The following is a 16,860-nucleotide window of genomic DNA, read 5'->3' on the forward strand; positions in this document are numbered from 1 at the left end:
GGACGAGGGCATGAGTGACTGTGCACAGAGCAATCCGATCCAGGAAGGGGCGCAACTGACATACCAGGCGAACCTGGTAAAAGGACCCCCTGGTCACGGCCATCAGGTGTTCTTCTAGACTAAGTGGAGCATTGAGCTACAATCAAAATTTCAGTCCACTTGTGACCAGAAGTCAAGGATTACCTGTAATGTTGTTACCCCCACAGGAACACCACTCTTATTTTACACAAGGATCTCAGCAGCAGAAGTCCCAAAGGGGCCCTCAATTTGCAAACCAACAATTAGAAATTGTTCCGCTACCCCCTGGACTTGCCAAAAGTAATTACCCCCAGTTTAAGAACCAATGTGGTATGAGAAAACAACTGGATTTGCAGAGTTAATAATAAGCATGTGAGATAAAATGACAAAAAAATTTTTTTAAGGATTAATTCGTTCTCCCTATGATAAATGCCAACAATTTATCAGAGACTTCTGGATTTACGCTGGAAAGCTATTCACTGCCCTCTTGGGTCTGCTTCAGTCTAGTCTGTAATCCCGATTCCGTGTACTTATGCTAAGTGGCATCACTGGGGACAAAGTGCTAAGTAATTAATTTTTAGGGCATGACTCTTCCTCCGACTTGAAAGGTCTAACAGAGCAGGAGAGCTGTCAAAAGCGAAACAGGATAATTTTTAATAGAAACTTTTGAGAACTAGTAATTGACCTGCCATGTGAAAACGCCACTTGGCTGATTTAAATAACCAAGTGTAATTTCCCCTATGGTCTCTCCCTCCCCTTCTCTCACTCTCTCTCCTCTCTCTTTCTCTCTCTCTTTCTCTCTTTCTCTGTCTCTCTCTCTCCCTTTTATTCTCCCTCTCTTTTACTCTCCCTCTCTCTGCCTTTCTCTTTCTCTCTCTCTCCTCTCTTTCTGTGTCTCTCTTTCTCTCTTTAATTCTCTCTAATTCTCTCTCTCTTTTACTCTCTCACTCTCTTTTATTCTCTCTGTTTTTCTCTGTCCTTGTCAGTCTCTCTCTCTCTCTCTCTCTCTTTCTGTCTCTCTTTTATCCTCTCTTTCTCTCTCTTTTCTTTCTCTCTCTCTTTCTGTGTCTCTCTTTCTCTCTCTCTAATTCTCTCTCTCCAGGCAATTGCTACTGCATGCAGGGCATTGATGAGGACAGGGGATTCGAACACAAACCTTCTTGTCCAATTTCCTGCCGGCCATGCTGAGCGTGATCACCCGATTATCCAATAACTCCTGGGCTGCTATCTGAAAAGCAAAGAGGAGAAAAGGATCATTTGAAGGAAATCAGCCGTCGGATCCCTTCGGGGAGTCCTTAAATGCAGGAAGAGATGCAAGAAAGCTTTTCCCTGGGAGAAAAATTCAGCAGAGACAAAAAAAAAAGACAAATTAAAGAGTCATTATATCAGATAGCATAGACAGTTAGCCCACGACTTATAACCATTCATTTAGCGACCGTTCAAAGTTATAACCACAACAAAAAAATGATTCCCAACTGATTTTCACACTTGCAGCTTTCCCACCGTCACGTGATCGAAATTCAGGTGCTCCGAAGACTGGGGGTTGCTGGCTTAGTGCTTTATTAAAAGAAAAATATACTGTACTTTTCAGATTATAAGACGCACCTGACCAAGACGCGCCACCTTGCCAACACAAAGAACCCTTGGCCTTCACACAGGTGGACATCTGAGAGGTTTCTGCAAGGGTGTGAACAGATAGTCCTGGGACTGAGTTCTGCAGGAGATTCTAGATTTGGGGGGGATCCTGTATAAGATACCATTATGGTGCTGTAGATAGTCCTCGACTTTCAACCATTCATTTAATGACTGTTCAAAGTTACAATGGCAATGAAAACAGTGACAAGACCATTTTTCACATTTACGACTATTGCAGCATCCCTGTGGTCAAAATTCAGATGCTTGGCAACTGACTCACAGTTATGACAGTTGCAGTGTCCCGGGCTCATGTGATCCCCTTTTGTGACCTTCTGACAAGCAAAGTCAATGGGTGCTCTGACCTAGGCTTCCTGAGACAGTAAAAATCACATGCTTAGTCCCCCCCCCCTTTTTAAAATTTAAACGGCTGTGAATTATGTTCATTCACAGCCTGTAATGAGTCACAAATAGTTTGTAAGGAGTCCGACAGAAGTCTGCCACAGTCTTTCAGGACAAGGCTGATAAGCACCCACCTTTATCTCCCTTGAAACGCTGCCAGAGACCTAATTGCCAATTAGTTTTGCAAGGCCAAACAGGACACAGAGTCAAAACAGAGCTTCAGAGTTTAAACCAACCAGAACTAACGAAGTTGCTTCCTGCAAAAGCTCACGTCCATTTGCTCCTCTTTTATGTCTTATCATCTCCAAGCCTTACTCCAAAATCGCCCCTTTTGTCTTAACTGCTCTTGCCTTCTGGCAGCTCTCCACATATGTGCACTGGGAACAGGCTCCCCCTGTTCCTCTGCCTCGCTGATGTCAGACTCCGGAGGCTTCGGAGGCAGCACATAACTCCCAGATGGCCCTGGCCTCCTCTCTGCCTCCAATACAGGGCCCTCCTCCGAGTCTTCCTCAGACTCCAGGACTGGCCCATGTTCCTCCCCAACCTCCTCACTGTCTGACTCTGCTGCCAGCTCTGCAGGCTGCCGCCGGACCACAACAATGGGGAGGTCAGATTCATTTAACAACTGTCTTACTAACCTAACAACTGCCTCGATTCACTTAACAACTGTGGCAAGAAAGATCACTTAACAACTGTCTTGCTTAGCAACAGAAATTCTGGGCTCAACTGTTCTCCTAAGTCGAGGACTAACTGTACTGTGGGTTGCAGTCTTTTTTGTTGTTCTTGTGTAGGATTTGCGGGTTGGAATGGAAACATCCGTAATAAATAAAAACCAAGCTAGCCTACCCTGCGGATTGGAATGGGGGCTGAAATTGTGGATTTGAGCCAGATGTACTTTGAATATCTTAAGTAAGTTTCTTTGCAGGAAATTAAGATCTAAATATGACAACTAAATAACAGATGTTGGCAGGCGGGGACTGAGTCAGGCTCCAGAAAGAACTGTAGTTCTCTGCTCAATTGGTGCAAATGACTGAAGTTTCCGTAATGTGTCTTTTCTTGGCATCATTGAGACTTTTTGCGTGTGCGTGTGTGTGTGTGTCTGTGTGTGTGTAAGTACCACTGAATTCTCACACGGCTGCTTCCTTTTCATTCCCACACATTTGCTTCTAAGCGAAGAAGAAGAAAACAGAGATGGAAATGGGAACGATACAAATCACAGGGAGGTTGAGGCAATAAGTGGGGGATTTTCTTCCTGCCTGAAAAATAACAGAATCTCATGCACGGAAGACAAGCCCATTATCGGCATGTAAAGTACCCTAGGCTGCCAACTATTTCATCATATTTGAATCACTATTAAATGAGGGCATCTTGTGGAAGCACGTAAAAGCAATGGAATTGTGCCAGTTTTTTTTTTTTTAAAATCCAAAGCACAACATTGGTTGATGCTTATTGAGATTAACACAAGGTTGCATGAAAGATCATACAAGCTTTTGGGTTCTTCAGAATTTCGCGATCTTGAGCTGTTTTGGTTAGTCCTGATTAAGATGTTCCTCTATATTTTTAGTCTCGCAGGCTGTTTTTCTTTAAGTTGGACTCCATTTCCCATCACTGTAGGTATCAAGGTCTATGGAACCCTATCCAAGACATCTGGGTAAAGCACATGAAGAACGGTTGCAAGAATTGGGTATGTCTAGTTTAGTGAAAAGAAGGACTAGGGGGGAGATGATAGCAGCCTTCCAGTAGTTGAAGGGCTGCTATAAAGAAAAAGGGAGTCAAGCTATTCTCCAAAGCACCTGTAGGTAGGACAAGAAACAATGGACAACTAGAAAGTGTGCAGAGAAGAGCAACAAAGATGATTGGGGGACTGGAGGCTAAAACATATGAGAAACGGTTGCAGGAACTGGGTATGTCTAGTGGAATGAAAAAAAGGACTAGTGGAGATAGCAGTCTTCCAATATCTCAGGGGTTGCCACAAGGAAGAGGAAGTCAAACTATTCCCCAGGGCACCCGAGAGTAGAACAAGAAGCAATGGGTGGAAACTAATCAGGGAGAGAAGAGACCTAGAACTAGGGAGAAATTTCCTGACAGTTAGAACAATTAATCAGTGGGATAGAAATTGCCTCCAGAAGTTGTGAATGCCCCAACACTGGAAGTCTTTAAGAAGATGTTGAATATCCATTTGTCTGAAGTGGTGTAGGTGTCAGGGATCAAGTAACTCCCCCCAACGTGAGAAGACTCCGAGGTTTGAGTTTCCAGAAAGTTCCATTTTATTGGAGATATCATATTGGCACATCTGGGGAAACCCGAATCTGAAAGCTTCTAGGTTTTTTCCCACCCAAAGGAAAGTCCAAGACCCTGCCCAGCACCCACATGTCCATCACATGATCCATTCAAGTACCAAACAAAACTGGAGATGCCTCCCAGTCACACCATTGCAGCTGCAGGGCAAGATGTCCTTGACTCTCTGAGAAAGGAATGTTATTTTGACTATATCTCACCCATACTCCATATACGGTAACACACTCACACACACGCATTTTCCCACAGTAGAAATTGAAGGCCCAATGTAAAAGATGGTTTCCAGATCTGACAATAGGGCTTTCTACCTGAGCATGGGGTTGGACTAGAAGACCTCCAAGATCCCTTCCAACACTGATGTACTATGTTTTACTTTCTGAAGGTTGCAATCAGGGCCACTGAGGGGCTGTTGGTCTGCTTGTACCCTACATAGCTACTCTCCAAGAATTCTCCTCCTTTTCCCAGATCTTGGCTGAAAATGTCGGTGTGTAGGTGGGGAGAGAAACGGATAGATAAAAAAAATGACATTAGCCAGGGCTGAAAATAGCTTTTTCCTATTAGCCACTATTTGCTTTCAAAGGGATCTGAACAAACTAAGTGAGTCACAGAGATTTTGCTGGTGGAAGTGACCCAAAATCAGCTGGTGGTTGACTTTTCCTCTTCTTCCATTGTTCAGCGGAGGAAAAATCTGAAGTCGGAAAGCAAAGTTATCTTGGAATGGGTACGTAGACTCCAAAAGGGGTCCATATACTCTGGGCCACCTTATTTATCATGCCTCCAAGTCCACTGTTGAGAACTTCACTCACCATGGAAAAAAAGGTAGCTTTTTCCTCCTAATTTGGATTTTCTATTTGCGAAAAGATGAAATACAGCAGGGCGGAATCAGGGGAGGATGCCAACACCTTGGTAAAAAGATGTATGTTTGAGGTAATTGCAGAGTAGTAGATTCATCTGGACTGCACCCAAAATGTCATTGGTGTAATTGATTGAAAAAAGGTTGATCTGTATAGAGATGTTAATGGAGGCTTCATTCTAAACCCCTTGGACAGCAATGGTGACTCATAAGTATTGGAGCACATAACATCCGTTGTGTCACTGGAAGGCAAACATCACAAAACTGTATCTCACTTGCTTTGGCTGTGACATGAAGGGCAATTCACTGGAGAAAGCAACCATGCTTGGAAGAATTAGTGGTAAAAGAAAACCAGGCCATCAAATATAATGGTGATATGAACAATTAATATTATTAAAAGTGTTAGTACTACTGTTATTATATTACTAGAGAAGGTAAAATCAATAGGAGGGCAATGTAGAATGGAGAACCACAAAGGCTGAACATGAATGCTGATACAGAAGGCTGTATAATTACTTTATATTGTTATGTATATCTTGTTTTTTCTTTTTTTCTTTTTCTTTTTGTTGTGTTTTTCTTTCTGTTTTTAAAGATAAAAACGTTTAACAAAAACTATTTTTAAAAAGAAAACCAGGCCATCAAAGAACATCATGGTTGGATTCCATCAAAGCTGACACTAGCCAGAGCATTAAAAAACCTCAAAAGGTGTAGGGGAAGATGAGAGACCTGGCCCACGGAATCACCCAGAGTCAGACACCAACCCGATTATTCTATGTTCTATAATTCTCAGCGTAGGTCTGTGGAGCTCTGAGCCTTTACTTTGCCATCTCTGCAACTCAAAATGTGACCTAAGCCTCCTTTTAGCTAAATAAGGTTTTAAAATCTAAAGAAACGTACTTCCGGAGTATTGAATTGAATTGAATTGAATTGAATTTTATTATTTGTATGCCGCCCTTCTCCGGGAGGGACTCAGGGCGGCGAACAACTCAAAAGGGGAAAAGGGGAACATAGAACAGAATACAAGTAATTAAAATAGCCAAGAATCACACAACCACACAAGTCGAGAGTGGAGGGGAACTCATCAACCCCAGGCCTGCTGGCAAAGCCAGGTTTTGACGGCTTTTCGGAAGGCCTGGAGAGAGGTGAGGGTCCGAATCCCTGCGGGGAGTTCGTTCCAGAGGGCCGGAGCTGCCACAGAGAAGGCCCTCCCCTGGGTAGTAGCCAGGTGGCATTGGCTGGTAGACGGAACCCGGAGGAGGCCAGCCCTGTGTGATCTAATGGGTCTTTGGGAGGTAATTGGCAGCAGGCGGTCTCTCAAGTAGTGTTTAAGCATGCAATAAAACTGTGAAACAGATAGATGGATGGATGGATGGATGGATGGATGGATGGATGGATGGATGGAGATGGATGGATGGATGGAGATAGATAGATAGATAGATAGATAGATAGATAGATAGATAGATAGATAGATAGATAGATAGATAGATAGATAGATAGATAGATAAACACCAGAAACAACGGCTAAACTACATTTTAATATAGAATGTTTATCGAAATGGTAATCATCTCCTTTAAAATTAAAGGCTAGAAACCCCAGCTATGAAAGGCAAACTTTTGCCTGCCTGGAAGCTTTGGCACCACACTGTTGCGCTCAAAAGCAGAGACGCTGCGGAGAACATTTGCAAAAGCTTTGGCACTATCTTCCTTTCCACCCACTTGGCTTCTGTGTTCAGAACAGCACCTGTTCGGGGCAAAAAAGCGTTCCAGCAGCCTTCTCCAACTGGCCTTCTCCAGATGCTGTTACTACCATCTCCAGCGCGTCCAGCCAGCACACCCCGAGTGAAGATGCAACCCTGAAATAAATGCATGTATTGCAGCCTCCATCTGAGTTGGTCATCTGGTCTAAAAGTTTGTTCTTTCCAAGCTTGAGGGCTCATGCTGGAGCCCATCCTCAGGGAACTTCTCTCTCTCTCCAGAATATGCATTGCTTTACACTAAGAATATATCTGCTGAACAAAACTCCAGATTGGCATCTGGCCATTAAAATACTTTGCGAGCTCCGTACAGTTGTCCAGACTCCACCCCACAATGTATGATGTGGTCGTTAGAAGATGATTATTGTTTTATAGTGTGTTGTATTCATATGATGCCTGGCTACGTGTGGATTTTAGTTGTTAAGTAGCCACGCCATCAGTCCCAGGATCCAAGAGGGAAACAGATCAAACTGAGTTTCTTCATGCTGTGCCACTCCTGTGGGGACCGAGACCGGATGAAGTGGGTGATTATGTCAAGATCTGTGGGGCTGCCACAGCGCAAAGCGGAGACTCTGCCAGCCTTCTCTCTCCACTTGCTTGGCCTGCCAAAGCTGGCGGTGCACACAATTCAAGCCACCTACGTGCGCCTGGCAGCTGCTCGTCTGTGCTGCCTCCTTCGAGCACGGGGTGGGCTCTGAGAAGATCACCATTTAGCTGCCCGCTTCTGTGAAGCCTGACTTCTCTTGGCAGCTGACTCGGGCACAGTCATGCCAAAGCCGTTGCCTTGGTCAAGAAGAGATTTCAACAACTTTGCTCAAAGCCAGTCTCTCTCTCTCTCTCTCTCTGCCGCCCTGCCCAGTTCTCAAATATTTTAACAGACTAATAACAGAGTTGGAAGGGACCTTGGAGATCTTCTAATCCAGCGTTCTCCGACCTTGGCAACTTTAAGCCTGGTGGACTTCAACTCCCAGAATTCCCCAGCCAGCAAAGCTCATCATCCTCAGCCGGAGCTGCTAAGTCACACACACACCCTTCCTGGGGCTCCTGAGAAAAGGTGTTGGACTACATGGCCCATCTCACTTGGCTGGTCCTGAGCTGCCCAAGACCCTTTGGAGAGGGCAACCCTGGTGCCCATCATCCTCAACTGGGACTGTTGAATCCCTCCTCCCACACACACCTGGGGATCCTGGGAAAAGATACTGGACTACATAGCCCATCTCACTTGGCCGGTTCTGAGCCGCCCGAGACCCCTTGGAGAGGGCAACCCCAGTGCCCATCATCCGTAGCCAGTACTGATGGATTCTTTTGTCCTTCATGCTGTGCCCTCCATTCCTAGGAGTTGAAGTCCACCAGGCTTAAAGTTGCTAAGGTTGGAGACCCCTGTTCTAGTCGAACCCCTTGCTCAAGCAAGAGACTGTATATCATCTGTTATAAACATCTGAGTCAATGTTTGTGCAATCTCTTCTTAAAAACCTCCAGTGTTGGAGCACCCACAACTTCTGGAGGCCAGCTGTCCTACTGGTTAATTGTTCTCACTGTTCGGAAGTCTCTCTCGATTCTAGATTGCTTCTCTCCTTGATTAGTTGCTTCTCGTTTTGCCTTCTGGTGCTTTGGAAAATAGGGCGACCCTTTCTTCTTGTGGCAGACCCTCAAATGCTGGAATTTGTCCTTCTTTTCACTAGACTAGAAGTTCTGGCAACTGTTCAACTGTCCTGGGAAAGCTATACAGGAGCAGCACTCCGGCTGCAATTTAAGACAGGCTTCTCCAAACTTGGCAACTTTCAAACATGTGGACTTCTGGGAGTGGCTGGAGACTTCTGGGAGTTGAATTCCACAAGTCTGAAATTTTATTTTATTTATCGATTTAGTTTAGTTTGTCACTCGTGTACAAGATAACAGGAATAAGAATAAACTAAATAAGAGCACAAGAAATGAGTACAAATAAATAGGGACAGTAGGACAGGGATGGTAAGCACGCTGGTGTGCTTATGCACCCCCACCCCACCCTTACAGGCCATAAAAGGAATGAGGTTTGGTCAACATTAAACAGTTTAAGGTTAAAGTTATGGGGGTTTGAGGATGTAAGAACAGAGTCAGGTAGAGAATTCCAGGGGTCAACCACTCTGTGGCTGAAGTCCTATTTTCTGCAATTGAGTTTGGAGAGGTTTAGGTTTGAGTTTGTATCTATTGTGTGCTTGTGTATTATTGTGGTTGAAGTTGAAGTAGTCATTGACAGGTAGGACATTGTAGCAGATAACTTTATGTTCTATGCTTAGGTCAGACCATAGGGGGCGTAGTTCTAGGTTGTCTAAGTCTAAAATTTCAAGCCTGGTGGCATAAGGGATTCTGTTGCGAGCAGAGGAGTGGAGGACTCTTCTCGTGAAATACCTCTGGACTCGTTTGATTGTATTAATGTCTGATATACAGTGTGGATTCCAGGCAGACAAGCTGTATTCAAGAATTGGTCTAGCAAAGGTTTTGTATGCCCTAGTTTGCAGTGCAATGTTACCGGAGAAGAAGCTTCACAAGATTAGGTTAACAAATCTTAATGCCTTTTTGGCAATGCTGTTACAGTGAGCAATAGGGCTTAGATCATTTAAGATGAGTACTCCAAGGTTCTTGACAGAATGGGGGTTGTCTACGAGGTTGTATCCACCCAGCTTCTATTTGGTGTTCTCCAGGTTTGGAGACGCCTGGCTTAATTTGCAGCCAAAGTGGTGCTCCTATATAGCTGTCCCAGGAGAGTTGAAAAGTTGCAGGCACCGGGTACTGTTTTAAGCCAAACTGGGGCCATCCAGTCTTCAACGTCTCAACAGTTTGAAAGACTCAAGTGGTGGAGCCTTAGCAGTCTGCCAATGTTTAGCTCGCACGTACCTGAAGTGAGGCAATGACGCAATGCCTGGAGAGGAAAGCAGTTAACCGTATTCAATGTTAATTAAAAAAAAGAACAAAATGAGTTTTTTGGCCTAGTCTACCTTCTGGAGAGCAGCAGAGATCAGGGCTTGGACTAGGCATCCTAGTCTAGGCATCCTTCTTCTTAATCTCTGCTTTTATTTTCCCTTTCCTCTTCGGCTTTTCCCCCTTTGGCCCTTCTTTCTGTTTTGCCAAACTTCAACAGCGCCTTGTAAATTGTCTTACCATTTGCATTTCCTTAGGTTGCTTTCAAATAAGAAAAGAAAGCCATCCAATTTTTCATTCTTTATGCCCGTGCTGTTTTATCATTACGCATTATTGCTTGATGTTATCGTTGCTTTTCGGGAAGCAGGCTCATTATGGAGTCATCTCGAATGAGAGAGCAGAAAAGAAATCAAATAGTTCTTGTCTCGGAGTATTTTTGTTTTTCCAGAAGAGAAAAGTCTCCGTTTAAACTCCCACTGCTTTGGAGAAAGCCCAGAGCAATGGACCATTAAGAGAAGCTGTTTGGAGGGGGGGGAGCACTCGGAGGGCAAAGCAATTAGAGCTGAAATAAGAAGCTCAGTGGATCCCTCCCACCTTTTTGCCTTGAACCAAAGCAGATCTTCTGAGTTGGCTTCAGGTCTATCTTTTAGAAGAACAGCTGGCAGAAATCCAAGATCTTCTTGAAGACACTACTTCAAACCCCCTTTCATAGAATCATAGGATTGGAAGAGACATTGGAGGTCTTCCAGTCCAACCTTTTGCCCAAGGCAAGCATCTTTTAACAGATTAACAGAGTTGGAAGGAACCTTATAGGTCACTAGTCCAGTGAGGAGATCCTACATCATTTCTCACAAATGGCAGTCCAGTCTCTTCTTGAAAGTCTCAAGTGATGAAGCTCCTACAACCTCCAAAGACAACTTCTGTTCCATTGGTTGGTTGTTCTCACCGTCAGAAAGTTCCTCCTTGTTTCTAGGTTGAAACTTGTTCAGTTTCCATCCATTTTCCCTTGTCTGGCCTTCAGGTGCTTTGGAGAATAGCTTGACCCCTTCGTCTCTGTGGCAGCTCCTCAAATATTGGAAGGCTGCTATCCTGTCTCCCCTGGTCCTTCTCTTCCCTAGACTAGCCACGTCCAGTTCCTGCAACCGTTCATCATATGTTTTAGCCTCCAGTCCCCTAATCATCCTGGTTGCTCTCCTCTGCACTTTTTCCAGAGTCTCAACATCTTTTTTATAGTGTGGTGACCAAAACTGGATGCAGTTTTCCCTGAAGCCTCCAGAGGGTTAAAAATGGCCCTACAGGCAAACCGGACTTCCGTTTATCGCACTCTGGAAGCCTCCTGAAGCCTCCGGAGCTCAAAAAAAGGCCCAACATGCAAAGCGGAAATCTGTTCCTGAACTTCCGGTTTGCGCATTGGGTTGTTTTTAGCTCTCCGGAGGCTTCAGGCAAAAAACAGCCGAAAAATAAAGGCCAGTGCAAGCATGCCCTAACAAATGGCTGCCATAGGTTTGCCATCATGGTTCTAGAGACTCAACATCTTTTTTTAATTGTGGTAAACAGAGCTATACACAGTATTGCAAGTGTAGTCTCACTTCTGCAGTATAGAGCGGTAGAACCACTTCTTGTGATCTTGATGCTATTCCTCCGTTTAGGCAGCCTAGGATTGTATTGGCTTCTCTGGCAGCTGCAGCACATTGTTAGCTCATACTTAAGCAGTGGTTGACTAGGACACATAGTGGACATCTAAATTCCCTCTCACAGGTACTACTGTTGAGCCAAGTACTGCCTATTCGGTAGCACAGCCCTCGTGACAGAAGCACCGGAGTGCTTCTGGGTTGAATGTGTTAGCAGTGACATCACCGTTGCCCAGGAGACACCCAATTGGGAGTTCCTTTCATGTCCCGAGCAGGAGCTGGTACAGAGCTAGAGCGAAGGATGGGAGCTCAACCACGTCCCATGGCAGCACCTCAGGTCTTGAACGTAGACTTGCTAACTCCATCCCAACGTCCTAACCTCATGAGCAACCATATTCCTTGCCTATCCTCTACCTGTGCATTTGGGGGGGTGGGTTCCTGCCTAATGCAGGATGCTGCTTTTCTTGTTTGCCTTGAACCAAAGTAGATCTTCTGAATTGGCTCCATGTTTAAGTTCTGAAGGAAAGGCTGGCAGGAATCCAAGATCCAAGGTGGCGCAGTGGGTAGAGTGCAGTACTGCAGGCCACTTCAGCTGACTGCTAGTTCAGCAGTTCAGCGGTTCAAATCTCACCGGCTCAGGGTTGACTCAGCCTTCCATCCTTCTGAGGTGGGTGAAATGAGGACCCAGACTGTGGGGGCGATATGCTGACTCTGTAAACCACTTAGAGAGGGCTGAAAGCCCTATGAAGCGGTATATAAGTCTAACTGCTATTGCTAAGATCTTCTTGAAGATACTTTTTCTTTGAAGGTTTATCCAACTCAAGATAAGAGCAGCCGGAGCTTTGAAGGTATGGATTCTCAGTGGGCACTTGGACAAATGCCTTACTACGCAGACTCTGAATCCTACTGTTTAAAACTGGAGGGTCATAGACTGAAACTTACAACACACGCAGTTGGTAGGGCACTGCAACTCCTTCATTCATAGTAATCCTCCAAAGTCAACTGTGCAATGAATCAGGGAATGAATCAAGTTGAATGAATGAAGTGGTTGTGTGTTGTACACTTACAAAAGCTCTATTCATTCAACCCCACTGAACTGGCCTTCTCTCTTTTCCACAAATGCAGCCAAGCCTTCTTCCCCCTCTGGTTTCTTCCAGGAGAAAGTCTCAAAGGTACTTTTTCAAAAGGCAACTGGACTTACTTTGGTTTCCCTGGAAGACATTTTGCTTCTCCTCCAAGAAGTGTGGATGAGTGAATGAGTATGGAACTTCCTTGGAACTGCCGAAAGGACACCCATTGGCACTGTTCAGGTGACCCTGAGGGGGCACAGATAAGCCTCCTGGAGCCTCAAAGACGCTCAGAGAGACTGCAAACAATCAGATGATTGCAAGGAATATAAATCCTTCCATTCTCTACCATTCAGTTACAACTGAAGAAGCTTCTTGGATGAGAAGTGTAATGTTTTCAAGGAAACAAGAAAACATAGAAACACAGTTGACTTTTGGGGGAAAAAACCACCTTTGGGACACCCCTGACCTGGATGACTGAGAACCTCCATAGAATTCAAGGAGAAGGCTTCCTTCAACCGAGAGGGAGCAACGGTGCCATTCTTGGCAAGCCATTTGCAATCTGTTACAGCTGGCAAGACATCATCCCTTCAAGCGTTGACCTGATTCCTCTCTGTTCCATGGGGCTAATTCTTTTGCAACCTTCTCTGCTTGATTGTTGACCAACTGAGTGCAGAGGGGGACTGGATGGCCTAGGGAAGTTTTCAGCAGCAGCAACAGCAGGTTGGCTATTCAGCAGGTGGCAGTCAAATCAGAGCAAGTTGTAATCTGTACTCATGATGCAGCCATAGAACCTCGCTTATTTTCTTCCATAGAGCCCCGACACACAGCCCTTTGACAAAGAAACTGCTTACAAGAGGAGGAGGAGTTCCATCTTTATTATCAAAATAGTTGTTATTACCTTAACATAACCTTGCAAGACTTCTGTGAACTGGTTGTCCTGTTTGTGGCTCTTTCTCCTTTGGTCATTCCCACACAGACAAATTTATGGGGCAGTATAATACAGTCCCGTTTGGATTAAATGAAGAATGGACAGCCCATAAGATTCTAATGGTATCTGAAATGGTATAGATCCTCCTGATTGACCAGGGGGCTGGGTTAGAAGACCTCCAAGGTCACATTCTATTCCATTCCATTCCATTCCATATTCACATTCATATTCTACTCTACTCTTTTTCTCTTCTCTTCTCTTCTACTCTACTCTACTTCTATTCTATTCTATGCTAATCTACTCTACTCTACTTCTATTCTATTCTTTTCTAATCTACTCTACTCTTTTTCTATTCTATTCTACTCTACTTCTATTCTATGCTAATCTACTCTTCTCTTTTTCTATTCTATTCTATTCTATTCTATTCTAATCTACTCTACTCTTTTTCTATTCTATTCTACTCTACTTCTATTCTATTCTAATCTATTCTACCTCTATTCTATTCTATGCTAATCTAATCTACTCTACTCTTTTTCTATTCTATTCTATTCTACTCTACTTCTATTCTATTCTATTCTATTCTTACTCTACTCTACTCTACTCTTTTTCTATTCTATTCTACTTCTATTCTAATTTACTCTACTTCTATTCTATTCTATTCTATTCTATTCTATGCTAATTACTCTTTTTCTATTCTATTCTATGCTAATCTATTCTACTCTACTTCTATTCTATGCTAATCTACTGTACTCTGCTTCTATTCTATTCTATTCTATTCTACTCCTATTCTATTCTATGCTAATCTACTGTACTCTACTTCTATTCTATTCTATTCTATTCTTACTCTACTCTACTCTACTCTTTTTCTATTCTATTCTATTCTATTCTATTCTACTTCTATTCTAATTTACTCTACTTCTATTCTATTCTATTCTATTCTATTCTATTCTATTCTATGCTAATTACTCTTTTTCTATTCTATTCTATGCTAATCTATTCTACTCTACTTCTATTCTATGCTAATCTACTGTACTCTGCTTCTATTCTATTCTATTCTATTCTACTCCTATTCTATTCTATTCTATTCTATGCTAATCTACTGTACTCTACTTCTATTCTATTCTACTCTACTCTACTCCTATTCTGTTCTACACTACTCTACTCTGCGCATTACATCCATTACATCCCATTCTGTTCCATTCCGTTCCATTCCATTCTCCTGTCCTATCCTATTTTATCCTATCCCATCCCATTCCGTGGTGGGTTGCTAGCTGGTTTACTATCATTTTGCTTGCGCTCACACAATGTTTCTGCTCATGCACAGAAGCGTCCGGGTGGGTGGGCAGAGCCTCCTGCTGCCGCCACTACCACTTCGGCCAAACTGTGATGAACTGGGAGCAACCCACCTCTGATCCCATTCCATTCTATTCTTAATGGTGCTTTGTGAACCTTTGTGAACTTACTGCCCAGTGGCTGGACTTTCTGCCTTTCATTGCCATCCCTTTTCCCCATTCTCTCCCCTTCCCACATCCCAACCCAATTACAGTTGCTTTTGTGCACATGCCTATTCCTTTGAAAAAATGCCACAGCCCTGCTGACAAGGGGATTGACACAATTTTCCCCAACCAGAATCCCTCCAGATGTGGTGGGCCATACAGACAGCATATCTGGAGGGCAGGATCAGCCCAGATGTCAGCCAGAGATTCCACATCACTTTCAGACTCAGGATTCCCTCATCAATGGTTTTCTCTGGCAGAAGAAGCACAATTCCACCCGAAGAAGACTTGGAAAGCTCCACTCTGTTATAGCCAAACCTCGGACCAGTAAAGCACATCATTAAGGCCCCATGAAGGCTGTCCACAGAAAACAGCAACACAACCATCCTTTGGCTCATTGAAATCAAGCAGCCAGATGGACCTGCCTTATGTTTTTAAACATGGTTATTTTCCACATTCAGTGCTGGAAATCACAAGTCCCGGGCCTTCAGGTCCTCTTTCTCTAGAGGCAGATTTTGGCAAAGTTCATCAAGCATGCTGAGCTATGGGCAAGTCAACAGGTCAAACGCCTCCATTGGGATCATCTCAAGGAATCGGCAAGGTGCAAATGAGGAGGACCAGAAAGAAAACTCCAGGAGGCAAAAAGACATTCAACAAAGAAACACCCCAAGGTTCAGCTATCTGGATGAAAACAAGGAAGAGTTGCTTAGTTGTGGCCTCGGAGCCATAGAAACAGTCAAAAACCCCTATAGATATCTTCTCCATTTACAGAATTACAGAAATTATGGAATAAGAGAGCTGGAAGGAACCTGGGAGGTCTTCTAGTCACTGCTCAAGCAGAAGACCCTATACCAATGTTGGCAAACCTTTTTGGCACCGAGTGCCAAAATAGGAGCGCATGGATGTGCATGGGCGTGTGTTGGAAACCAGAAGAGCAGCTGCCTGGTGTGCATGCGTGCGCCGGGCGGCTGATCTTCCAGTTTCTGGCATGCCCCATGCACATCGGCCACCAGATTTTCTGGTTTCTGGCACACATGTGTGTACGAAGACCAAGCTGGCTGCACGAGTGCCAGTTGGCATGCAGGTGCGAGCCAGAAACCGAAAGAGGAGCCACCCAGTGTGCATATGCACAGCGGGAAGATGGTCTTTCGGTTTGCAGCATGCTCATGGGCGCCAATCCATCTGGTCTTCTTGTGTGCATGCATGCAAGAAACTGGAAGATCAGGTGGCCTGAACAGGTGTACACGCGTGCCAGGCATCTGCTCTTTCAGTTACCGGGTCTCCCGTTCATGGGAAGACCAGCTAGCCAGCACGCCGGAACCCGGAAGGGACAATGGATGACGGTTTGTGTGCCCCCCTGAGAGATGGCTCTGCATGGAACCTCTGGCACATGTGTGTCATGGGTTCACCATCACAGCTCTACACCATTCCAGATAAGTGGCTGACCAGTCTCTCCATAAAAGCCTTCAGTAATGGAGAACCCACAACTTCTGAAGGCAAGCCCCTCCACTGGTTAATTATTAATTGCCTTTGATGTGTTTTGTTGTTCGATCACTAAGTTGGGCCCAGCTATTCGCAATCTAATGGACCACAGCGTGCCAGGCCCTCCCATCCGCCACAATCTCCCAGAGTTTGGCCAAATTTGTTTTTATTGTGTCGTCAATAATATACAACCATCTCATCCTCCATCATCCCCTTCTCCTTTCGATGTCCATCTTTCCCAACATCGGGCCAAAAGATTTGAGCTTCAGCGTCAGTATCTCTCCTTGCAAAGGACAGTCGTGATTGATTTCCTTCTGAAATCACCTCCGTGGCCTGAATCTATTTTAAATATACCCAGTACAGCGATGTTGTCAGGCCTGCAGCCATATTCCTTTTGG

At 44.4% G+C, this 16,860-nt stretch overlaps 1 protein-coding gene across 1 annotated transcript in view; it reads right to left on the bottom strand.

Annotated features, from left to right (window-relative positions):
* Window positions 1-16,860, bottom strand: part of CPNE2 (copine 2) — a 125,662-nt gene that overhangs the window by 43,709 nt on the left and 65,093 nt on the right. Inside the window, exon 5 of the mRNA XM_087729468.1 lies at window positions 1,175-1,246. Within this exon, the coding sequence (XP_087585594.1) occupies window positions 1,175-1,246 (72 nt within the window). The remainder of the gene's footprint in view (window positions 1-1,174; window positions 1,247-16,860) is intronic.

The sequence above is a fragment of the Thamnophis sirtalis genome, unplaced genomic scaffold, assembly GCF_051295495.1.
Source record: "Thamnophis sirtalis isolate CommonGarterSnake01/CBP01778 unplaced genomic scaffold, rThaSir2_p1.2 scaffold_14, whole genome shotgun sequence".
Classification (NCBI taxonomy): Eukaryota; Metazoa; Chordata; class Lepidosauria; order Squamata; family Natricidae; genus Thamnophis; species Thamnophis sirtalis.